This window comes from Parasteatoda tepidariorum, chromosome 2 (genome assembly GCF_982258835.1).
Source record: "Parasteatoda tepidariorum strain Cologne lab strain chromosome 2, Ptep-v5.0, whole genome shotgun sequence".
Taxonomy (NCBI): Eukaryota; Metazoa; Arthropoda; class Arachnida; order Araneae; family Theridiidae; genus Parasteatoda; species Parasteatoda tepidariorum.
In genome coordinates, this window is record NC_141756.1 from 96,662,328 (window position 1) to 96,689,678 (window position 27,351).

The 27,351-nt window shown below is 29.5% G+C and overlaps 1 protein-coding gene across 2 annotated transcripts; it reads right to left on the reverse strand.

Annotated features, from left to right (window-relative positions):
* Positions 1–230: 230 nt before the first annotated feature.
* On the reverse strand, positions 231–25,943 carry LOC107441728 (ATP-binding cassette sub-family B member 10, mitochondrial). 2 transcript variants are annotated; one of them, XM_043052054.3, is made up of 12 exons: positions 25,450–25,943; positions 23,926–24,123; positions 20,565–20,767; positions 18,466–18,600; positions 17,268–17,414; positions 15,075–15,210; positions 11,433–11,528; positions 9,536–9,739; positions 6,215–6,475; positions 4,451–4,494; positions 2,747–2,781; positions 231–1,539 (listed from the first exon to the last, which is right to left on the reverse strand). In XM_043052054.3, the coding sequence occupies exons 1-12, from the start codon at positions 25,697–25,699 to the stop codon at positions 1,314–1,316; spliced, it is 1,935 nt and encodes a 644-aa protein (XP_042907988.2). In that variant the 5' UTR covers positions 25,700–25,943; the 3' UTR covers positions 231–1,313. The 2 variants fall into 2 exon arrangements, with proteins under 2 accessions (XP_042907988.2, XP_087013926.1); XM_087157800.1 differs by lacking the exon at positions 25,450–25,943 and having other exon boundaries at positions 984–1,539; positions 20,565–20,742; positions 23,926–24,045.
* Between the last annotated feature and the right edge of the window lie 1,408 nt (positions 25,944–27,351).

The window sequence follows — 27,351 nt, forward strand, 5'->3', positions numbered from 1 at the left end:
TATATGCAAATATATGTTTGTACTTACTTTATAAACTTTTGATATCATTTTATTATTTTAATAACTAAAAATTGATTGTATTTGGTTAAAATCAACTTTTTTATTTTCTCAAATTAGATACATCAAGTGTGCAAGAATACAATTCTTCAAGGGCTCTTTGAAGAATTGTATTCCTTTTAACACTTTTCATCATATTAACGTATATTCAATAAATAATTTAAGACATTAAATTTTTTTTTATGAACAATTTTATTCTATATTGTGTTATTAAAACACTAGAAAATTAAGTATCAAAATAATTTATTTTACGCTGCCAGATATAAGATTATGAGTTAAAAATCAAGCATGAGAGCAGGGAAAGCGTGAACTGAAATCATAAAAAAATTAATAAATTAAGAAGGGCAGGTAAAACTATTTTGTACAAAATGAAAAAACTGAAATCACTTATATGCTTATTCAAAGTTTCTTGTTATTATGCGTGTATATTAATAGACTAATTAATTGTAAACCTTAATATATAAATAATGATTAATGAGAACAAAATAATAATAATGTAAAGCAACAAAATAATGTAGAAATATTGAGAAAAATATTAGAAATTTAACAAAGATAATAGAAATTTTAATATGAGAAATTTAACAAAGCATTTTCTAACATTATTTTCTCTCTGGAAAATTAGACTGAAACTTTCAATATCTGTATGCAAATATTGTGATTAACAATTTGCAAATCACTTTTACATCTAAATAAAAAAAAAAGCTAAAAATGATAAATTTTGAATATTCGCATTTTTTTAGACTATGTTGTAATCAAACACCTCCTTAAAAAATATGATCAAATATTTTGATTTGATTTACTTAGACAGTCGGAAATTTTACACAAATGTCGTGAGAATCTTATGCCGGATTCAAAAGCATTGTAAAATGTTTTTGAAGACTGAAATTTTAAAAGTTATATGTTCTTTAAAACAAACTTAAATTTCATTTTTTTTAACATCGTATTAAATGCATGATCAAAATTAATTTTTAAAAATTTATGCTCACAAAATAAGCACTGCATATAATAATTCACTCATATAAACTGCATTTTATATAAAATTATTATGAAAAATAATATTTTGCTAAAAGTGACTTTAAACATAATTAAATTTGTCATGCCACAATGGTAAATATGTCACAACATTGGAAGTTATCCATTGTGTTGATGTGCTGTCACTTTTCCGTTGACATTCTACAGACAAAAAGTGACACAAATTGTCATGCTACATTAAATAATTTGCCACACTACATTAGTAAATATGACACAATATTGTGTTATGGTTTCAAACCTTGAAATTGAACAAGACGATAAAAGGGGCCTTTTTTAAGAAGGAGCTCATCAAATTTTCCCTTTTCTACAATTTTTCCATTTTCAAGTAATATGATGATATCAGCTCTTTGGACTGTTGATAGTCTGTGTGCTATGGTTAAAACTGTGCGTCCTTGCATCAACTCTTCCAGGGCACTGTGTACCAAGTATTCACTTTCGGCATCCAAAGCACTAAACAATATTACTGTATTTTACTGCATAGATAACAGCTAATAACATCACAGATAAAATTTTAAATTTTTTTACAAATTTTACTGCATAGACAAGGCCTAATAACATTCACACAAAACATTTTAAATTTTTGTGCAAATTTTATTGTATAGATAACGCCTAATAACATTCACAGAACACATTTCAAATTTTTTTACAAATTTTACTCCATAGATAATGCCTGATAACATTCACAGATAACACTTTAAATTTTTGCACAACTCTTAACAGTGTGCTGAATGCATCCAGAACACTTCAATAGCGTATTTTATGAAACTATATATTTCAAACCAGCCCGACTTAAAACAAATATTCGATGAATGACATCAAATTTATACTACATATGTACAATTAAATTACTTTTTTTTTTTAATATATCATTTTAGTGGCGTTAAATTTTGTAAATTCTTTTTTTATAAATACTCCATTCTTACAAAAATAAAAAATTTTAAAATTATTTTATTTGCCTCTTTAGCCATTTGTATACATTTTTTAATAACATTATTTAAAATTGTAGGTAAGGCAGTTTCTGTCATTAATCCTTAAAAAAGAAAGGCTTTGTCCAAAAATAGATGCATTGGCACTATTATGTTTTGAAAGAGGTTTAAATAATTCTTACATCTTGCTAGTTGCATAATGAAGACTCTTTAGTCCTTAAAAAAGAAAGCCTTTGTTGAAGAAAAAATGTGTAGGCACCATTTTGTTTTGTATCTCTCTGAGAAAAATAATTCTTACATTTCACCAGCTGTATGATAAAAAAATTTCCAAAATATTTTTTTTTGTTTCTAGAGTAGCCTAATCTAAATTATATTAGATAAAGAACAACACCTCAACAAATTTATGTGCAGTAAAAAAATGGTTAAGCAATGCATTTATTAAATTAAAAACTTTTTAACTTACTATAAAAAATCTCGAGTGATCTTATCATTAAAAACCAAAAGATCGAATTTTATTTGAGAACCTACTTAAACTAACCTACTAAAGTAGTACGTTCTACTAAGTAGGTACTAGTAGGTTCTACTAAAACTAAACAGCTGTAAAGTCATGCCTGAAATTATAAATTATTATAAAGTGATATTATAAGTTTTCTGGTTATGAATTTCAATTATGTGTGATTAGTGTAAAATTATTAATGTTCCTTTATATATAAATATGGACTTATATTTACCTGGTTGCTTCATCCAAAATTAATATTCTTGGATTCTGCAAAAAGTGAAAGGAAATACAATTACATAATTATAACAAATTACAAGAAATAAAAAATAAAATACATTAATCATGATAAATACATTTTTATGATAAATATAGAGCGTAATATTGATTATTAGAAATTAACTTTTGATTTCAAGGCAAGAAATAGACCTACTAAGCAAGATAAATAATTTTCCTTTTTATAATTTTAGTAGCTATTTCTACAAAAATAATTTTGTTAATTAAAAACTAAAATTTATCATTTAAACTATTCTGATTACTTCTTAAAAATAATGAGCTGCTATAAAAAACTTATAACAGTCGAAATATTTATTAATCTTTATGATCATATAATAATTTTTATAATTGAAAACCATTTATGTATTTACACAGATTTATTAAATGATACAGTAATTAAAAATAATGCTAATAACAATTACAATTGATACAATTTAATAAACACCTTAGTCAAATGAAACATTAAAAAAGTTCTAATATTAAAAGAACATTAAAACTACATAAGTTGGTTTAAAATAATAGCTCTATAGCATAGCACCTAGAATATGGTCTAGATTATAGTAACCTATAACAATAACAATAATGATTTCATGAAAGGCATTACAGACTAAAATTGTATGATGACATTAAATTTATTTATTAATATTATTAATTATTTTTTTGCTTAATAAATAGTCACTTTGCTACAAAAATATTCTTTTCATTGAAATAAACAAGAGAAAGAAGAAAGGAAAAAAAAACACAAGGAAAAAGGTACAACTCTTCCAAACAAGTTAATGATTTCTAATAATTCCAGAAAATAGACTTGTAAGTAATAATAATAAACAAATATCTGTAAAACTATTAGTGCAAGTACAGATTTATTATTATTATTTCATTTTTAATATTGTGTAATAATCTTACAGGAAGCTTTGCCAAATTTTTGAACAAAAAATAGGCACCTCTTAAGCACTTTTCAAGCACTCAAAAAATATATAAAATATATTTCCGTATCCTGATCTGTCATGCCAACTACAATCTCCAAGGTGACAAATAGATTTTAAACTTAAAATTTTAAAAAAAATGTAGATGTTTGCCTGGCGGCTACAATTCAGGTTGGTCCCTTTCTGTAATGTTTTCTTCCCCAGTTTTTCGGGAGCTGCTGCCTGGAAGTTGGCAATTATTCTGTCACACATCATGATACGGAAATCTCACCAAATGCGTGTGTACATATATATACATACATATAAACTTTCAATAATAGGAAGAAAATTTTTGTATTGTGTGCATATCCTAACAATATTATTATTTTGATTAAATGAATTGTGAAAACATTGAACAGAATAGTGTGAAAACAAAGCTTTTAGCATAATTCATGACAAAAACTGACATGATATAAAAATATCTGTCTCGAAAAGGGAACATTATGGAGTTCTTAAAAACACCCAATGAAAAAAGCACCTTTAAAGGTTTTTAAAAATCAAAAATAAGTACTCTTTAAAAACGCCATGCATCCTGTCTAATTTGGAGTTGTAAATAAAATTTTAAACAGGATTTAAACTCCCAGCGGTAAAGAATGGAAAACAAAAGACATGAAAGAAGGAAGAAAGGAACATCTAAAAAGATAAAAACATAATTTCATTTGTATTTGTGATCAAAATTTTCATAAAAATTTAATACAAACTTTTAAAATAGCTCTTGCAATTGCTATCCTTTGCTTCTGCCCACCTAAAAAAATTCATATTTTTATTGAAAAAGTACACTCAAAATATTTTTGAAAGGACATATTCACATTAATAATTAATAAATATTTTTTTTTTCAAATGGCAGACACTGAACTTTATTCTTCGCCTTAGAAGATGTCGGAATTGCTACTCATTTTACGTTACCCAGCGGACACCTGTGAACCAAAGTCACGGAGGCGAGCAACATTACCCACGCCACAAACCCGTTCATAGGGTGGGCCACATTCACACACAACAGAGGACAACACATAGAGAGAAACATCCATGCCCAGAGCGGGATTCGAACCAGCAGCCATTGGCTTTGCAGTCAGGCGCACTAACCGCTTGGCGACCTGGCCTGCCACATTAATTTATCTAGTGGATAAAAAAAAAGTTTTTTCAGGAATCAAATATGCTATATGCGTGGAAAATATGAAATCCGCAATGAATTTAATTAAATAAATTTTTCTACTATTTAGTTTTAAGAAAGAAAGAAGAAATATATCCCAACTTTTTTAAATAAGTTTATAAAATAATAAAAAAACATACCTATAATTCCGGGAAACTTACTGATTCAAGGAAACACTAACTAAAAGATTTTAGTTAATGTTTAGTTTGTACGTGGAAATTTTCACAGGTCCATTTAAATGTCTCATAAGATAACTATATATATTTTGTTTTAAAAAAAGCTTTTACATAATTGGTGAATTTCAATGAAAAATTTCAGTACAGAGAATGCATAATGTCACAATTTTTTGTGAGAGAAGCACAGGCTAAAATATAAAACCAAAGATAAAAAAAACAAAATAACATACAATCCCTTTGCATTAATTGCTGATCCAGGGGAATTCATGATGGTCAAATTTTATGGTGTTGTACAGGGTGCGTAGCCAAATCTTTAAAATAAGCACTTTTTTAAGCACTCAAAAGATATTTTTAAGCACTATATACATTAACAAAATGCAAAATAATTTTCAAAGACTTAACATGATCATGACAAAATAACTAGTTTCTGACAAAGAACTCTTTTTTCATATTATATTAGACATTATAAAATGATCGAGAGATTGTTCGTTTCGATATCAGAGGGTGGAAAATGAAACCTGAAATTGAGAATATCTTGCAAAATGCTGCTGAGTTGCACATGAGAGTGCAATAAGCTCACCAAACCCAGCACAGTAGACGCTCATGCAAGCTCGCAAGTATTTCATGAAACATGTAAAATTATTGTCACTTTTATACGCTATGGATAAACGGTAGGCCGAAATAGATTATGGTTAAATAAATTGAGAAAACGTTAAATAGAACAATGTGAAAAGCAGGCTTTAGCATAAAATGTGGCGAAAATGGACATGGTAAGGAAAAAAATCTCATTTTCGAAAAGGAAAAATTAAGCACTTTTTAAAAACGCCTAATGAAAAAAGCACCTTTAAGGGCTTTTACAAAACGAAAATCAAAAATAAGAACCTTTAAGCACTTTTTAAAAACGCTACGTACCATGTTGCACCATAAAATTTGACTATCATAAATTTTATTGAAAAAAAACGTTTAAATACCACAAATGATAAATTTCTTTACTAAAACCATTCAGTATCAACTTCATCAATAGGGGTCACAGAGATGATGCAATCCACAAAATCATTTATCCTACTGACAAAATGTACCAAAACAAGTGTATAGAAAAATTTTTTTTTAATGAACTTTAAATGATTAAAGGTAAGCACCTGATAACATAACTCCACGTTCCCCAACAAGTGTATCCAGCCCTTGTGGAAACTGTTTCACAAATTCCAAAGCATTTGCTTTTTGCAACACATCTAGTAACATATCCTCTGTGACATCATCACCTCCAGGAGAACCGTACAGCACATTCTCTCGAATAGAGTGAGAGAATAAAATAGGATCTTGACTCACAACACCAATATTCCTTCTTAACCAGCTCACATTCAGGGTTTTTATACTTTGTCCATCCACCATTATGGAGCCTGTTTAATAATCATTAAATAGTGAAGAACAAGTGAATAAAAAATTTTAAGAATAAAATAAGGAAAATAAAATAAATACAGGGTTCCCACTCAATTTCAGAAGCAAAAAAAATTCCCTGACTTTTCCAGGTATACCAGGTAAATTTTAATGAAAATTGAGACCATATTTTCATCAGAAAACTTTGATTCTTTAATTTGTAATGTGAAATATTAGATTTTTTTGTGCAAAGATATATCATTAAATGATTTGAGAACATTTCAGTTTGACTAAAATGTTAAATTTTTAACAACAAATAGATAGTTAGATAGACAGATTACAACAAATAATAGATGTTAGAATTATTTAACTCTAATCTCAATAACTGATTACTGTTACTGACAATTTTAAGACTGGTTATTTTCCAGGCATAATATAGGAATATTACAGGTTTTTGTAAAAAAAATTAAAACTTTCCCTGATTTTTGGAGTTAAAATAAAATTCCCTGACAATTCCAGGTTTTCCCTAACCTGTGGGAACCCTGTATAGAGTTTGTCTAAAGTAAGAACTCCCCTAGCCATTCGTCTGTATCCGTGGTAGTGACTATGGTAAAAGAAGGTATAACTATTTCATGTGGGGTGGTATCAGTCTTTAGAACGGGTTTTGGCTCGGATCGGTGAGAGAAAGGTAATCTTTTTCTCCTGTGTTCTGTGTTAACCTTAGACTGAAGAAAAGCTACCCTCCCTGAAATGAGCTATATTTATTTTCATAAAAGCAAACATCTTCAGACTTAGCGGTGGGGGTAGTTCTTACAGTAGACATACTACGGATGTCAGTGCACTATCATAAAAGTGGGTTAGCCGTTTTTATTCTACAAGCCTTAATCATATGTGAAGGCTTAAACTTGCACTATCACATTAACCATTATAGTAATTAAAAGGAAATATTTGAAAAGTGTGAAAGTTATTCTGAATAACTTTAGAATCCAATAATCAGCTATTCATGCAGTGAGTGGCACACTTACTATATGAATATTATTCACAGGGCTATGTGGAATATGCATATTAGTTAGTTTTGAGTATTGAGTGAGTTATGTTTTCAAATACAATAATGTGCCTTAATTAATAGTATTTCAAATTATTTAAAAATATAAAATTTTAAAAACTAATTTTCTTTAGTTTAAAGTGATACATTAAAATTTTATTTCTTGGACACTATTGGTAAGCTAAGAAACTTTCTATTTTGGGGATCAAGTATTCATGTTCCATTAAAAAATAAATATAAATAATAATTACTCTCTGGGAAACTGTTTTTGCATCAAATTACACTACTTAATTAATAATTTACACAAATTAATTAGCACATCATCAGCAGATCTCCTGAACTATACAGATAAATTATAGCACATACAAAACAAATTGTACGATCAAAAGTTATTTAGGATGAATGTTTTTCTAAAAATTTTAACCCCTTATGATGTGCCATAAGTAGTTCAATACAGAAAATTTGGAATTTCGTAAGCATTGTGAAGTAACAAAGAAGAAAAAAAAAACAAAAAAAATTGGGGTTGCAAAAAAGTAAAGCAAGAAGCTTGCTTCCCATAAAATTAATAAAAAACTAAAAGGCTACAGCAATATACATTGCACAATGACTGAATGTCGATACATAAAATTTTGATTTAAGCAAAAAAATTTAACTAAAAAAAATGCTATTTAATATGAAGTGATAAAATTTAAACAATACAATTTAATGCTCAAAAGTTTTATAAATCAAGACAATAAAAAATAACAGTAAAAGCTCAATGTAAAGAATACCTGTATGATATATTATGAAAAAAATTGCTATTATGATACATTTTTAAGTCGCCATCAAAATGTTATTGAGTTACATTATTAAAGATACAAAAGCTGCAAATTTATAATGAGTTAAAAACTACTAGCCATCTACTATTTTGACAAAATGTTTTTAGGAAAAAGGTATTTTTATGTTGTTTAAGTGAGCAATAGTGCACGAAAAATACTTAAATGGTAGACATTATCATTTATTTACAGTATGTATACGGATAAGCAAAAAATTAACATCGCATCTTTTTTCTTACAACTTTAGCCCCTTATATGTGTAGTAAGGCGGGGGTGACCATCAGCTAAGTTAACAAATGAAAAAGTTTTTTCTTCTAGCTTCTTACTATTGAAACAAACATTCACTAATGACATCAAAAGGTCACTTGCTTTTCCTCCTGAAGAAGCTTGTTATAATTTGGATGTTTATATAGTAGATATTTCTGACTTACACAGTAAATTGATCTACAGTTAAAAGCAGTCAATACACATTTTAAATCAAAATAATTCATTCAAAATAAGAGTGGCATACATAACTATTTTATTTTTTAGTCTTTTTCTACTCATATATTAACATTAAATATGTGCTTACACCGTAGCAACAATTTTACCTTGGCTCAAGTTGGGTTCAAAATTAGCTCGATATTGGTCTTATAAGAACATGAACCGAGGGACCAATATTGGGATGCCTGGATTTTTTTAATATTGGTGCTAGAATGGCCTATATAGGGTCGACATTGGCCAGTATAGAATCTACATTAGATAAATAATGGATATAAAGTATCGGATGAGTCTGACAATTCTATGTAGGACTGATATTGGTTGTAAATTGGCTGTATAATATCGGGTGAATCGGAAAATTCTATATAGGGCCAATATCGGAAAAATAAGGGCCCTTTGAACCCTTACTGAACCAAGATTCATGAATATTGCCCCACATCATTTTTCTGCTCGGGTACCTTCAAGGTCCCCTATGTGCAGGACTGCCAACTTTCTACCTTTCTTGGAAAAATTTCTTTGTCTAAGCTTATGTTTTAATGTACGATTCCTTTTGCTTTGTAAATTTGATTTAAAGTTATTTTCCACACCACTGCATGTAAATGGTTCATGCAACTCGTGGAGAAACTTTAAAAATATTGGCAAAATTACCTTGAAAGCTTAGTTTTTTAAATTGCCTACCACTCTAGAAAAATGTTGTAGTTGGCAGCCTTGCATGTGAATTTACATCAAGAAATTGTTGTTACCACTTTGACAATCATACAGCCTTAAAAGTAAGGAGCCTACAGTTGATTTCCCACATCCACTGGAACCCACAAGAGCATAAACTGAACCTGAAGGAATACTGAGGCTAAAGTCAGACAGGATGGGAACATCAGGCCTGCCAGGGTACGAGAAATTGATGCTGTCAAACAACACATTTCCTTTCAAATTGGGTATTGTAAGGCCATCTGAAACAGAAAGAAATACTTATTTTAGTAACGAAATATTTATTGGCCCATATGATTTCATCTTTTGAGAACATCAGGGTCAGTTTTATTTTATAACCGTCGCCTAACAGTCGACCCAATTTTGGGTTTACGATTAATAACGTTCAATTCCGTTGCTTTGTAATTTTGAACCCAATACAGGAGACAAGGGAACTTCTGGATCAAGTATTGGGAGAAATTTGCCTACAAGAGGACTTTTTGATGGAACTAACTCACATTTGAGTTACATGGAGAGGAAAACGACAAAAATTTCCCACGATTAGTGTGATGGCAAGGGGACTCTAACCCGTGATCCGTCTACCATTGAGGATATTTTACCTCAGCACTATACTCGTTGTAAGCCTGGTGTGGCATTCGAAACTCGGTTTACGTCATTAGAAGGCGAACGCTCTATCCCCTGAACTACCACAGCTCTCTGGGCCAGTTTGAAAGGAATCTCTACGAAATAACACAGGGGAAAAAACAGTTCGTTATCCAGGAAAGTGGTCAGGGTAAATTGGAAGCCCACTTGGCCAAAAGTTTAATTATTGACAATTACGATAACAGCATGATGGTGGCATCAGAACTGCTTTTACACTAGCTGGTGTTTTGGAGATAACTGGAGTCCCCATAGAACCCTTTGCAATGACAACTCAATGTCTAGGAAATCTCTCATTAGATTATTTGTCGTTTAATTTGCTAATACTGTTTATCACTACAATACACTCTATTGTTTGCCAAACCAACACATGTATACATACAACTACTACAACAGACAACCAGTACACATATTGTACACCCAAAGATTCGAAACAAAGAATACAGTAAAAATAAATGTCACAAAAGAAAAACTAAATTCATAACATATTTTTTCGCACTGCTGTAATTTTAAGATTGATTTGATTGATTTAAATTGTAATAAAATAACTAATTCATAAATATTTCCTAACATTTTATAGTCGACACAGAGCTGACCCATTTTTGGGTTTTTAATAATGTTCAACTCCGTAGCCTTGTAATTTCCGACCCAACCCGAAAATCAAGGGAGCTCCTGATTCAAGTTTAATGATAAACTAGTCTTCAGGGAGCACATGGAATTTACACCCATTTGTGTTACATGAAGAGGAAAACTTCTCATGGTCAGCCTGACAGGATAGGGGCCCATTATCTGTCTATTTCAGGAGTTATTTCCCATAAGCAAAGTGGGAGGCTGGAAGCAGAATTCAGATAGATAGGATTTAAACCAGGGTTGCCTCATTTGGAAGCAGAGTCCTCTATCCCTTGACCCATCGTAATTTGCAGAAGAGATATTTACTGGTATCATTGATGGAACATTATAATACAGTTAAGTTGGTTACAGTTAAGAATTACTTTTATTAAAATCCCAGTATGATTTATGAACATGTAAATAAAATTATAGCCTGGTTTATTTTCACACTAGAAAAATTATAACACGGTTAATTATTCTACAAATTATTGTTTTCAAACACTACAGTTAAAAAAATTAATACTATAAAAAATATAGAAAGCAATGTTTATATCTGTAAAGCTTAAAGGAGACAACACATGTTAAAAACAAACTTTTTTTGATTTAGTAATACTACTGAAAATGTATGATCATATGTAAAAAAAATTTCATGCTTGTATGCATTTAATTTTTAAAAAAACAACAAACCATTTATTGATATCAAAGGTTTTTTGTCTATCAGTTCCCAAATTCTTGTTGATGCTCCAAGCCCTCGCATTAATTCAGAATAAAAATTACTTAGACCTGAAATTCACAAACAGGCATTTCTTACACATTAAAATACAATAATTATAACAAGCAAATGCACTCCTATTTATAAATAAACAAAAATAAAAAATAAAAAATTTTAAAAACTATTAACCTAAACTTACTTTTTCTCATTCTAATTAATAAACTTTTAATATGTAGGCATAAAAATATAGTTTTTAAATATCTTGCACCTAACTTTTCGAAACAGCACTTTTGTCGATCACTGGTCTTGTGGTTAATGTACTGGACAACGGGGCCAGTGGTTGTGGGTTCGAATCCCACCGTAGGCAAGGATGTAACTTTCTCTCTCTGTGTTCTATATCCTTTCGTCTGTATGAATGTAATCCACCCTATAAATGGGTTTGTGTTTTTATAACCGTCAATGAAAAGCCAACCCAATTTTTGGGTTTACGACTATGTTCAACTCCGTAGCCTTGTAATTTTGAACCCAATCCAGAAGACAAGGGAACTCCTGGATTAAGTATTGGGAGAAATTTGCCTTCGTGGAGGACTTTTTAATGGAACTAACCCACATTTGCGTCACATGGAGAGGAAGACCACAAGAACACATGGTTAGCCTGACTGCAAGGGGACTCTAACCCATGATCCGACTACCAATGAGGATATTTCACGTTAGCACTGTGGTGCAAGCTGGATGCGGAATTCGTATTGACTAGGCCATCGCCGGGATCCAACCCCGGTTCATCTCATTGGAAGGTGAACACTCTATCCCCTGAGCCACCGCGACTGACGGGTTTGTGTTTGTAAGACGTGGGCGATGCTACTCCACCGCCGTGTTTTAGCCACAAGTGTCCACTGGGCAACGGTAAGAGAGTAGCAATTCTGAAGCCACTGGGAAATACATCCAAGTGCCTGCCATTAAAAAAAAATATTGCGGAGAGTTTGGATAGATTCATTTGAAGATCTGGAACAGTTATGAAGTACAGTAGGGAACCGATTATCCGGAACAATCGGGACCATCGCTATTCCGGATAACTGATTTTTCCGGTTTTCTGAATCGCTACAAAAAGCTGTTTTTTTATTGTTAAACCCAACTAAAAAAAATATTATTTGGAAATAATCTTAAAAAGAAGAAAAAACGAAGTAATACACTAATAATTATTATTTCCAAAATGATAGTAAGGTAAACATCTTTCCAAAAAGAAAGAAAAATCCTAAAATCTTAAGAGGAAAAAAAATTTTAAAATCGCGGGAAAATTTAAGAATTTCGTTCTGGTTTTTTGGTTTTCCGGTTTTCTGATTTCCGGATAACGGGTTCTGTACTGTAGTTTCTTCATCTTAGAAATCAATTCAAAGTGACAAAAATTTGTCCAGAAAGTAATTTAATTAGTACAAAATTAGTACAGCATTTTCATGGATCTATTTCTCTTCTATAGAAAATAACATGACCACATTTAGGTGCAAAGAATATTACATGTCTTATCATTTTGCCACTGCTCCAAAGGTACTGCATATTCTTTGCAAACCTTTTTAAGACTTTGATTATACTATCATGTACCATCTCTGGTACATTTAATCATCGTCTAATTTTTTTTTCTTGAAAACATTGTGAAAAAATTACACAAGACAGCCAGTTAGTATGACCACCAGGGGTACAAAAAATGAAACTTTTTTTCAAAAAAATAAAGCAATTAAGAATTTTTCCTTTATTATTTTTTTAACATTCAGTAATTAAAGCTCTGATTTATTATTTACTTACTATAAACTGAACACTGAATAAACAAAATCACTATTAATTTTTTTTCAAGCTCAAAAAATTCCATAATTTATGTACACTCACTTCATATTTAATAAGTTTTAAAAGTAGTCAAATTTAAATGGGTATAATTGAAATCTGTTCATTAAACAGCAAATCATTTGATGCACATCTGATAATAAAATAAAAAATTCACACAACTTTTATCAACCTTTAGTTTTTCTTAATTTATTAGTCTATTCTGAATATCAAATAATAATTTGCATACAATCCCCTATCAGTGTTTCTCTAGATAAAACCTTCATTATCATTGAAATCAGAAAAGAAAATCACAACCTTATGAGTATACTAATAAATTACATTGTATAAAAAAAAAAATTTTGATTTAATGCTCGAAAAAAAAAGTGTTCAAATATTTTTGTTTAAAAATCAAGAGTTTTAAAGTTCAATTTAAATCATGCCAGCACTGTATGCGACTTTGTTCCTTTCACCAAAGTGCATGTGCATGTTGTTAAAAGAGAGTCCATTTTTCTCTGAGGTAAATATTAAACTAATGCATTTGACACTCCTGGATTTTGTTAATTGGGATCTCTAGAACACTATTCAAATTGTACAAGAGATGGTGTAGATAGTGAGGAAAAAAACCTCTCATGGTCAGCCAGACGGCTAGGGGCCCATTATCTGTCTACTGCAGGGAGTATTTCATATCAGCAATGTGGGAAGCTGGAAGCAGGGTTCTCTATCCTTGAACCATCGTAATAACATTAATGGAAGAGATATTTCCTGGTATCATAGATGGAGCATTATAATGCAGTTAAGTTGGAACTTATCAAGAATTATCTTTAATAAAATCCTAGTATGGTTTATTAATGCCTAAATAAAATACAGTGTACTCCCGATTATCTGGGTTAATCACAGGGACAGGTCGCACAGACAGTCGAAAAACATGGATAATCCGAAAACTCCTTTTATTAAAGAAAAATTCAATATCAGTACAAAAAATATAAAAATTACTGACATTTGCATGCATAACATCAAACTAGGAATTTTCCTTTTTAAAAAAGGTGTAATGCGTATTCGCCATATATCGATACACATATTTTACGAACCGCAGTAGTGTCACCGTAATCAAATCCTCCCATATAATCTAATAAAGTTTCCACAGAGCAGCAGAATGAGAAATAGTATTTCATTCATTTACTACATCTTCTGCATCAGTTACTATCATCACTATTTGATTTAACAACATAACGGTGTCTTCATCAGTCAAATACTGGAAGCCAGGCTCACATGCATCACTTTGAAACCTATCACTTCTAAATTTTCTTCATCAAGAATTTCGAAACCTTAGATTTCTTTTGCTTGTTCGAGAATACTGCTATCATATTTTTCTTGAACATCTGAAGAGGATTGTTCATCAAGCTGTATGATCTTTCTCCAAGATCGTGATAGATAACGTAGACGATTTTACCTTTGACCATGCTGCTGATATTCCATATACTTCAATCCAATAACGAATAATGCTTCCAAAAATTTGGTAGTGTTATAATTTCATGAATCAAATTTTTTTAATCTTGAAAATGTTTCTCTTTATATTTTCTGTGTGACTCCGGAATGAGCACGGATAATCCGCAAACCGGATAATCCGCGTGCGGATAATCGAGAGTGTACTGTAATAGCATGGTTTGTTTTCACACGAGTGAAATTATAACACAGTTAATTATTACGCAAATTATTGTTTTCAAACACTACAGTCAAAAAAAATTAATACTATAAAAAATATACAAAGCAAGAGAGAGGGACCACAGATAATTGTATCTTACCTCCGATTGACACTCCAACATAAGCAGAGTACAAGAGAAATGCAGACAGACTGCCCACTGTAATTGCATTGTCGCTTAGTAGCATACCACCTTTATACAGAACGATCAAAATAATCAAATTGCCACTCAGACCAGTCTGTAAAAATAGTAGGTCTTTTGTTTAGAAACCTTTAAAAGCATTAAATAAAAGTCAAAATTAAACTACTTATAAATATAAGGCATTTCATGGCTTTGTACAAAGTTCTTCATTTATATATATATATATATACCTGCCAACATGGATAGGAAAAAATCCAGTAGATTTTACGAAATAATATAAATTTCATGATAATAGTTGCATAATGTACTAAATATTTTACACATAGGGAATTTTAGGGATTTTTATAGTCATCAAAAAAGAAAAACTGCAATATTTTCCAGTTATGATTGACATTAAACATACTTAAAATGATATGTATTACATTTACTCATAATTTCGAATATTAATAGGCATTTAATTCATCAAACATAGTTAAGATTTTTTTAAATTAATTTTAAAAAGAGAACTCTGATTAAAAATAAACAGAATATTTTAGAACAAAAAAAAGTTTTGAACTGATTTCTATAGATGAGGTTCACTTAATTGTGTATTAGTAATACTTATTTAAATATTCAAGCAATAATCTGTATAAAAATTCCATTTCAATATGGATTTCTTTTAGAAAACTTTTTCAATTTTAGGGAATTTTCTAAAATATACAAAAACCAGGAGAATTTTAATTAAACCAGTAGAGAAAGAGAAACTGGCAAAATCCAGTAGACTACTGGAAAATCCAGTAGAGTTGGCAGCTATGTATGGTGGAAGGCAGGGTACTACAGGGCAGCTAAGTTTCGAAAGCCTGTTGGAGCTCAACTGTTTGACCTAGACTCTGTCGGATTTAACTAAGATATTCATTATTTAATTATATAAAATATCTTTCTCAAAAAGTCATAGATATATTCTTTCTTTTTATAAATGAGTTTTTTCAAGAAAAAGTCAAAACTTCCCAGTTTTACCCCACTGGTGGGGGTGAAACTGGATCCACTGGTCTCTATGGTTAAGTAAGAAATACTAGAATTTTAGTGAAAAAGTAAAGAGATATTTTTATTTTATATGACAATTCCAGCAAATTATACCATGTAGTTTACATACTATGTAGTCAAGGCCTTACTCAAGGGAAGGGAGTGGGATTTGAATTCTGATGTTCAGTTAAGAGGACGCCATACCATGGGAGAAACTTTTCATCGTAAATTTTCTTCCACCTCTATTAATTTAAAAGAAAGAAAAAGTCAGTTCAGGCAAACCTAGAGTAAGTCACGAAATTTCAATCGCTGAAGAAAAATTTTAAAAATATCAAAATGTAAACAAATTAGTGGTAGAGAACTACTCCAATGCTCAATCCGAAATTATCTTCTCATAATTTATATTCATTTGAATATCTAAATTTTTTTCCAGTATTTGAAACTTTATGACTTACTCTTGGTTTGTCTAAACACACTTTTTCTACACTTTAAATTAGTTATGGAGGTGAAGTAGAAAAAAAAAATTTTATCATATTTTTATTACTCAAAAGAATTCATAACAGCACAGAGGCACACATAATTGATAATCACATAAATGAAATTTAATTAAATAAAAATCTTATTTATGTACCCAAATATATCGAAAGTATTACTTGATTCACCTCCAACAAAGCTATATGTTTTTAATTACATGCTAAAAAAAAAAAAGAAAAAACATTTGAACATTTTCTATTATATTTTTGCAGCTATTATTTTTAATTTCTTACTAAGGTGCATTTTACATTTTATTATTAAAGTATAATTTTCAATACTTTATTAAAATGAGCAGAATATCATTAAAAAATTTATAAAAAATAATTATGAAAAATGATTTATTGCATTACCATAATTAAAATTCCAGTGACTGTGAGAAAAACTACTTTCAAATGGATAAAAACATCAGGAAACTGTTTAGAAAAACATTTCCCCCCAGCCAAAATCACTACATTGATCTATTTTTAATGCTTTCAACTTTTCAGAATTTTTTTTTTAAAACAAAAATGTGAGTGCTTCTGAAGGATTGTTTAACACACTATTCTACTAAGTCTGCAAATAAAATTGGAATTTAACATAAAAGTAATTTAAAGATTATTACAAAATGATCATGCTTACCATACCAAAAAATTTTGCTCGTCCCAAAGATTCTTTTGAAGCAAAACACATGACATTATCAATTTTTCTACTGTACACTTTGATTTCTTCTTCAAATCTAGCAAATGTTTGTACAGTTCGAATATTGGATATTCTTTCTTCAGACACCTGGAATATTAATAGAAAATAAGCAGTTATTAAAAAGAAGACCAAATGAAATTTGAGCTAAATTAAAGTATCGATGAAAGCCAGTTCAAAAAATGAAAATATTTATAAGAATGTATTTACAAATTAATTACATCATCAAACATTAAAACATTTCAGTCACATGCTATTTTTTTTTTTTTTTTCAAAAAGAAAAATTATTTTTAAATGCACTGATATTTTGATAAATACTAAGACACATAGCAGAAAAAGTTGGAAACGCTACAAAGATTTTTTACCCTTTATAGCAAAGTTGGTAGGGTTTCAGCACATTACTTTTGCCCATTTTAATTATGGAAAAAGCCTTTTGTCAAATACCTATCAACAAAAAATCATATCTAACATCTCCTTTCATTAGCAAAATTTACATTACCTGTAATGTTTTTGTCGTTATTGCTGATTTTTTAAACGTTATTAGTAATTTTCTCACATTTAAGTTAAAAGATAAACCATTTGTAATTCCTACTTTCCCAAGAAAATATAGGGCCTAAAAAAATTATTTTCCTAAATGTCCACTAATCTTTTTTTACAGACACAACTGTTGATAAAAACGAAGTCAACTGTCTAAAATTTAAACTGAAAAATAATTGTTTGCAAAAGCAATGCCTAAAGTTAAAAAACAAACATTTCTTTTACCAAAACCATTTTATAAATTATCTTTATACTAGGAGTATCCCCTATTTAATTCTTTCACATTATAAATTTAATTTTTATATGCAAGCACAAAAGTATAATTTTCACCTTTCTTATCCAAATGATTCTAGGTCAAATGAATGTAACCCATAGCCCATGTTTTGTTGCACAAAATGCCTCCTTTGCCAGAGATGGAAAATTACTGACTCCTGATTTAAATTTATAAATTTTTGAAAAATAACAAGTGATTCAAATTGTGATATTTTAATAATTTGACTTAAATCTTTGAATGCCTGTTGGTAACACCTAACTTATCAAATAATTTTGAAAATGTAACACTATATAAGATTAAAGTTAATTTACTTATTAAAAACAAAAATACCTGAGTAGCTTCAGCAAGAGCATCTTGCACACCTTTAGAATTCTTTTTTAAAGTTTTTGAGTAAGTGACGGCTATGAGTGCTACAGGTGCTACAACTGAAAGTCCAAGAGAAGCCAACGATGGAGAGGTATATACCTGAAATGATACAATAGCCTTGATTAAAAGACGATGTTAAAATTTCTTCTATCTATCCAGTTTCATATGTCATACTGGTAAAAGTAGACAGTCTAAAAACATAGGTATATATCATTTAACACTTTTTATGCCTTTATGGAGATCCTTGATAAAAATTATTGGAAATTGGATTGCTTTCATGTTTTATAAGAAATCGACTACATATACTTTAGGGATGTAACAAATATTCAGTCACTATTTGACATTCAGCCAATTCGTTATTTCTAATGAGATTAAAAATAGCAAATTAATTCAGATTTTTAGTGTTACATTTTTTGTTTAAAAATTAAGAACAATTTTTGATTTGGTTTCTATCTAGCTTTATCTTTTTTAAAAAACTTTTATTTTTATTGGCGTTTTTATAATGACATGGCAATTAAGAGGGTTTCTATTAAACTTTTTTTTTCACTTTCTCTTGAAAATACAGTAATTTGAAAACTGAGATGTTCAGCTTTAAAATTTTCTTTTCAGAATTTAGATTGATTTTTTTTTCTTCTGGTTTGCTTTTCTATATAATCTTTTGCTTTTATGATAACCTAACATTTTTAAAAGCGTTTCTAATAGACTATAGTTCTTTCAATGTTATTTAGATATTTTTTTTCCAGAAATGATTAATTTTAGCATTAAAGTTTTGTTTTCAGAATTATGAGGATTTTTTTTCTTCTTATTCCTCTTTTTTTTCTTCTTTTACAGCTGTTAGTCAGTGTTTAATTTATCCTAAATATTTCTGATGGATAACAATTATAGGCTTATTCCCTATACCCCATACCAGTAATATAGCTATACTATTAGAATTAATTTTTAATAATGACTAAACTTATATAGACATAAAAATAATATTTATTAAAAAAAATTGCTATTTGCCCCCAAATATTTGATGATTTTTGTAGTCAAATATTCGGTACTAGGTTATTCCGCCAAAGCACTATTTGCTACATCCCTAGTATCATTGGTTCTGCGAATGATGTCATTCAATATTGGAAGAGGGGATGACCAAATCACCAAAAAAGAAGCTTATGATGGAAAATTTAGTGACTCAAATCTTAGTACAGTGAAACCTACAATTAATACAGTGAAGTGACCACTCTCTGTTTCACTGTAAAATGGTCGTTGATGGTCGTTCTAAGAGGTTACCTCCACAGACTTCAAAATTGTTATCGAAAATACATGATTTTTCGCATTCGATTTTATTTTTAGTCAGTGTCATTTTCTTGGTGCAGAAATGCAACTTTTGTTGGGGTCATGAAAAGACATATGAATAAAATTTAGCGTCTATAAAAATAATCTGAACTGCTATTATTATGTGTAAAAACAAATTTACAAATTATGAAAGATAAAGCTATTTTAAATAAATAAATAAACAATTATGTTTTTTGCTTAAGTTTGCATTTAATTGCATATCATAAAAACTAGTTAGCTTTAAAAGATGAGAAGAGGTTTGTTGGAGATGCTTGTTTTCCCAATATCTTTGTATGTAATTTTATAACATGAAATTTCTGCAGTGGTTACAATGAGTGGTTTATAATGAGTAAACACAGTTTATGAGTGAATAAAATAAAAATTAAATCAAAAAAAAATTTAAGATAAAATCTTAAAGTAGCACTCTTTTAGTTAAAAATCAAGTAAAACATTACATAAAACAAGTCATGCTCTCATTAAACAAGAAGTTTCATATATAAAAAAAAAAACCAATCATGAAACTACATAATTGAAAAAAATCAGTTAAAATTCAAAATTGTAATGTAATTGTAATCAAAATTGTAATTGTAAAATTCAAAACTATAATTATAACAACTGCACTTATAATAAATCCGAGATAAACTAAGACAAAGTAATACTAGTCTTTGATTAAAATAACAATAAAACAAAGAAAAAAATCTAAAATCAGTACTCCAGTAAAATATAATGACATAAAACAACAATACCATTAAACAAGAAGCTCCAATGAACATAAATGCATTTCGTAAACCATCAGAAATATTGTTAGTTATGGACATTCCCACTGTAGTTGCGTCAGATGAGAGTCTATTGATGAGTTCGCCGGTATTTGATTTATCAAAAAAACTTGTCTCTTGACACAATATTGATGCATATGCTCTCTTTCTAAGAGAATTTATAACATGATGAGCTAATAAATAAATAAAATATTCATTTGAAACAAGGTAAATAATCCATAAATTATATTTAAATTTACATCTAGTTTTCATTATAATTACATCTACTGTATATATCAGGGGATACATGTACTATATTTATGGATCACCTGAAAATTAAATAAGACTCTTTCTTTAAAATTTTAAATATTGATGGCAGGCCATTTTCCTATCGATGACTAGTGTGGCCATCTGCTGATAACTTCAGAAAATACAAAAAATAATAGGTAGACATAAATGTGGTTAACAGTCAGGAAGAGAGGTTGCTTTTCTTTGTTCATTAAAAACTTGCTCAATTAGTTTGTAGTTCTGAACTCATAATTTAGAAATTTGGTTATTTATAAACACAGAGGTTCTAGTTTATGACTAATATTTAACAGTAGGGAAAATTTTGAAATTTTCCCACACATAAAAATATTATACACATTTTAGGTAATAAGCTAAATGAATTTTTCTTCACAAAACAATCTCAAGGCCCAAAATATTTTGAGACATAATATTACTAGAAAAAAAGTAACCCTATAGAGGGTTACTATAGAGAGTTAATTCAATACAAATGTAAAACTCATTGATTCACTATCGTGACTAAATCGAAAACAAATTCTATTTGTAACTCTTTATTCCTCTTACCACAAAAATCTTTCACTTACAGGGCAATACTAATTCTCATGATTCTTTTTGGCAATTGGTTTTTGCCAAATTATTTTCAAATTTAATATTGATTATATGGAGTTGGCTGTATTTCTGGCTATGTTATCTTTTGATAAATCACCAACCATGGATCTCCTCCCAGGCTCCTAAGTGTCTGTTGGGAATGATTCAATCACTTTTTAATTTGACTTTTTGATTAGGCTTGTTATGGGAGATATATCTCCCATGGCCTGTCCTTACTGACATTAATATACAAAATTTATTATTTCCCTTAAAAAGTCTTTTGTATAAAATATTCTTTGATTTTGTATCTTGAGCTCTACAACTGTAACTGAATAAAAATTTTATTATGATCATAATTTTGATTTCATCATAATCTTCAATTATACTATACAATTGCAACCACACAAAATTTGTAGAAAATTTCCTCAGCAGAAATTGTGTTATCTTTGAGTTCATTTGTATCAATTCAAGGCAGAAATAAAAAATTTATGACAATTATGTTGTACTGAATCTAGATTTTGCCACTAAACAAACCCAGAAGGCACATAACCTTACAACAACCTTGTGTCGGAATTTCCTTTTTATTGTCGCGAAAATATTTGTCCTAAAAACCTTTTTTCAATAAACTAAAAATATTGCAGTTTCAAATCTTTCATCCTAAAAGGTTAAAAAAATTATTTTTTTAAAGCTTTTTTTTAAAAAGTATCGTCACTTAGGTCCATAATGACGTTTTAGCTTGCGTCACACTAGCGATAGGATCGAATTGCATCGTCCATTAAAATTTCGTGATGAGGTGGATTTCAACTGAGCATACAAGACTTTGCGAAAAGAAACCTTATAATTACCGAGATTTAAGATTATTTTCATCTTGAGATTAGCTTTCTTAAGTCGACCTCTAATTAAGGTTTTTTTTATCGAAGATTGTTTTCCAAGGTTTTGGATTAGGGTGATGTGCGTAGAATAGAGCAGAGTGTCACAGATCTCGTTTTAAGGTTGGAAGGTTTACATGTAGACCTCAATACAAACCTTTTTCGGTTTACATTAAGTTTTTGCTCAGTGAAAATAAACCTTATGTTGCTCTCTGGGAAACTTTTATGGTGAGCAACAGAATTTTTATAAAAAAGACGGGCTTAACTAATTATGCTGCGATCAAAACTTATAAGTACTTTGCAGTTATGCAAAATAAAGCTACTTTAAAACTGATGAGTCGTTGGAAAATTTTATTATTAATAAGTACTTATATACAAGTATATGTGTACCATAAAATACTGATACCCCTCATGTGGTTTCACACAAATACTGATTGCCAGTCAGTACCAAAAAATGGCCCCCTTCCCTACAACACAATTTAAAAGTTCTTACTTTAAGAATTTATTTTTATAAAATATTTTTCCTGATGTTTAGAGTAGAGGATACTTCGTGAGAGTTTCCTACGCAATTTCCTATTACCAACTAGAAGAGCAAATTTTATTTTGAATAATGAATTAAGAAAGAGAATTTAGACAAAGAAATATCATAAAAGAATTTGTTACAGTTTGTTATGAATACCTTTTTTAAAGAAATTAAATTTTTCGAAAACAAATGAAATAATGTTTCAATGAATAATATTTTACAGAGAAGAGAGTTATTTTAACAGAATAAAATCACAACAAGTGAAACAAAACTAAATGAATGACTGAAATTAAGCGTAGACCAATTTACTTAAATTATTTAAATTGCTTGCATTTTAATTTCATCTGATAAATACAAATTTCAGTAAACCTAAGTTGCATAAATTTTGGAATTAAAATACTTTTATTGCTCTGCGCTTTAATAAAATTAAATAAATAAACAAATGAATAATAAAAATACATTTTAATAAAAAATTATTGTGGGCATAAATGCATTTTCTATGCTTTTCAAGGAGAAAAAAGCTTCATTTCCTTATTGAACAGTTTAATAAATTTTTTTAATCATAAAAAATGTGATAAATGTGCATTTCTTTCTATATTCTACATAAATAACAAATTTAAGTGCAATGATTTTTTCTCATATTTAATAATTATTACATAATAATGCTTTAGAAAATGTAACAAAATAAGTATTTATATCATATAACAAGCTTAAAGTTAAAATTATGTTTGAAACTAAATGCATAAGAACATTCACAATATCAAATAGTAACTTGTGAAAAATTTCTTGCAAGCATAAATTAAAATGTAAAGATCTGAAACACAAAAACTAATTAACCCATGATTTTGGCAGGTAATGAAAAAAAATATCACTAAAAGACATTACAAAATTTTCAATATCAAATGCTTAATTCCAAAGATATGATTTATAAATGAAAAACAAGTCTTTTGTTTTCCACAATGAACTAGAACTTATTGTAAACTAAGTTGCACAAATTTGTAAACAGAATAACATGTAAAAATAACATTTGTGCAAATATAAAGACAAATAAAAATACATTTCATACAGTGCTTCAAAATATACTTACATGATATATTCATCAAATATACTCTGCAAGAATTAGCCAATGCTCCAATTATAAAGGCACCAATCAGCAACAAGCAGAAGGAACTTAAATTCTCTTTCAGCTCAGAATTTGACATTCCCATTGCATCGATAAATTTACCAACAAGAAACGGTACAGATATAGTTACTGAACTGGATATAAATAAAAACATAACTGCACCTTAAAAAGAAAAAGAAAGATATTCAGAAAAAAAGATTAATCATAAAGAGTATTTTCTTATCAAAAGTATTTAGAGCATCCGGAAGAGCAAATAATATAAGATAAATAGAAACAGACTTGCAACATACTGCAATAGCATGTTACAATAACATCCCATTTCATTTGAAGATGAAATTTAGTTGATTGAAATGATATTGTACTTTTTCAAATTGCTGAAAATTGATTCTATAATATTCAATATCATTTTTGATAGTTAAATATTTCAACCCTCATAGAACCTCTTTAAAGATTTTAGACCTTTCTCTTCTTGTTTGTTAGTGGTAATTCTAAGAAGTTCTCTTCTATTTACTTCTTTTTGGTCTTTCTCTACACCTTTCTATATTAATAGTATTTCCTTCAAAAACCAATGGATTCTTTTAAGTGTAACAAAATGTGGTTTCTTAAATTTATTAAAAATCTCCTGATAGAGTGAAATGCAAATATATTAAAGCAGTGTTAAATCTTGTTAAAATAAGTATTTCATAGCAGTTTAATTTCTTCTTACAACTAAACCAGGGTTGGCTTTTTGCAGGCAGAAACTGGTTTTTATATTACCAGTGGCAGAAACAGGTTATAACTTATAAAAACCGGCCAAAAATCAAAAAACTTTTTTGATAGTTCAGATAGATTAACTGATATTCGCTTCACTAAACTAAAAAATACAAATCCATTTCATCATTGTAAAAATTTCATAAATAATTAATATTTAATGTAAAAAAATATATATATAGTTAAATTATAGGACTGAAATTTCTGAAGCAAAGGAATAGCATTAATTATTGTTCAAATTACTCTGTATTAGATTAGTAATTTCAGTCTTATAGACTCCTTGTAACTGTAGCAAACTATTTAGTTCATTGTTTGCAAATATATTATTTTCTTTACATTGAATGATGAGCATATGACCCAGATGGCATATTTCAGCCTTGCCATTGCGAATAATAACCTCTGTAACGGGGAGATTTCCATATCCTGACCTGTGGTAGAATAATCGCCAAGTCTTGGCAACTTCCGGGAAACGGCCCGCGAGAAACTTTAAAAAAAAAACATCACAGAAAGGAGCCAACTCGAAATGTATAACTCGTAACCACTCAGCAAATATCTAAATGTTTTTTTTTAAAAATTTGCAAGTTTAAAATCCATTTGGCGCCTTGGATATTGTAGTAGGCGCAACAAATCACGATACGGAAATATCCCCGATTTTAGGAGTCCCTTTTACAAAAACATATTGCCTACTTATTTAATTATGCAAAAAGATATTTCAGCAGGAAAATAAATATCAAAAACCTGTTAGTCTCCATTTTTGAGATTTCGCAATACCAATTAATCTCTTTAGTTCTGAAGTTGAAGGCTTCTTAACAGTGGAAGAAAATCGACAAGTAATTCGGTTGAAATTAAATTTTTTATTCGGTAAAAAATTACTGTTATTGTGTAAAATTTGTATTCTGCGAAAACTTTTCACGCTTGAATATAGTTCATTATGTAAAGTTGACCCACATAATGATAAAGTTCTAGCTCGAAACATATGAAATAGCATTTTTTTAAATTAATAACTTTATCTTTTTGAAGACAATTTACTATAAATGAGTTGAAGTCTTAATTGGCACGTTGCCCAGCAATAAGCAAGAACATAATTTCATCGAATTATAGTTCAGCGAATTCCCTACAAATTCAGGGCATGAATTAACATCAACTTAAAGTCTAAGCTCATCTAATCTACACAACTTTATTAACCTTTTCCGTGTCATCTTTCTCGAAACAAGTAAACAAACTTCAGAATCAGCACACTTTTACTTTAATCAAGTTCCAGCTTAGAGCTTAATTTGATGACTTATCTGAAACGAGAAGACTGTCTACGGAGATTCAATTTTACTGGATGCGGTTCACGCACTTTCGATTAGTGATCGCAGCGCTAAATGCGTTATCTGGGGAGAAGATCGGTTCCATGTCTTTACCCTGTCCTCTTCTCAGTTGTATAGAAATGTACTATGATACTTCCCCCGTCCTTTAAATTTCCAATACTCTTTCTTTTAGAACTATTTTTAATGTAGTTTCCAGTTCCATATAGTTTCCTAACTTAAAAGTTTTTAATCTATTTGAAAACTAAGCCAGTGACTTCACTTACGCACCTCCTTCGCTGTTAACTTTCTAGGTGAAAACATGTGAAGTATTGCCATAGGTAGAAAGTCAGAAATCTCTACCTGCTGCAATACTTAGCATGCTTTCACTATTAGAATAAGGAGAGTCACAGAAGAAAGAAGTACGTTAGTTTCTGTCTTGATTTTAAAATAGATAGATTAAAAAATTTGAAGTTAGGAAACTATATGGATCTGAAAACTACGTTGAACATAGTTCTAAAAGAAAGCGTCAAGGAAATCAAAAGAGTTATTTTTGACAATTAAATACGAAAAAATATTACGGAAGGGGAAAATCTCGTAACATATTGATTTACAACTAAGAAGAGAAAGAGAAGGAAGGGAGAAGAGTCAGGCCGTGAAACCGGTCTTCTCCACAGATAGCGTATTCGAGCATTGCGATTGCAAATCGGAAGAACGTAATGTATGAATGGTTCCTTAGCTTTTTAAAATTTAAAGGGATGATCGGAAATACTGAATATATCATCTCTAAACAAAACATCGACTGTCTGTAAGATGACAAGACGATCTCAAATCTTAAGAACAGTCATCGAATTTATTGATTGTCCTCAAAATGTTCCATATTCTTTAAAGAGAGAAAATGCTCTTAAATTTTAACATGTGCCCTCAAATGCACTCAAATTTCACAAAAAATAAAAAAATCTTTTTTCCTGTTTTTTTTTTTTTTTTGTTTTTTTTTTTTCAAATATAAAAAAGTCAAAAATGAAGGTTTCCAAAACAAGATAGTTTTCTTGACAAAAAATACAAACGAAAAGCAAAAAAGCACCATGAAAAGACTATGGGTTGTTGATTGTATAAAGATAAGCACGGGTGGAGCTAGGGGTTGAAAATCACCGCAAGGTTTTCGAGTTACTACTACCGATATATTTTTACGCCTAAGTTTGAAGAAGCAGCCCCTCCAATATTATTATACTTGTAGTGTTAAAAAAAGCACGTCCTTTCAATTTAACTTTCAATGAAACAAATAACAAATGAATTCGGAAGACTCCGCAAACTTGCTATGGTGCTGCCCAAAATATAACAAACAGCGCAA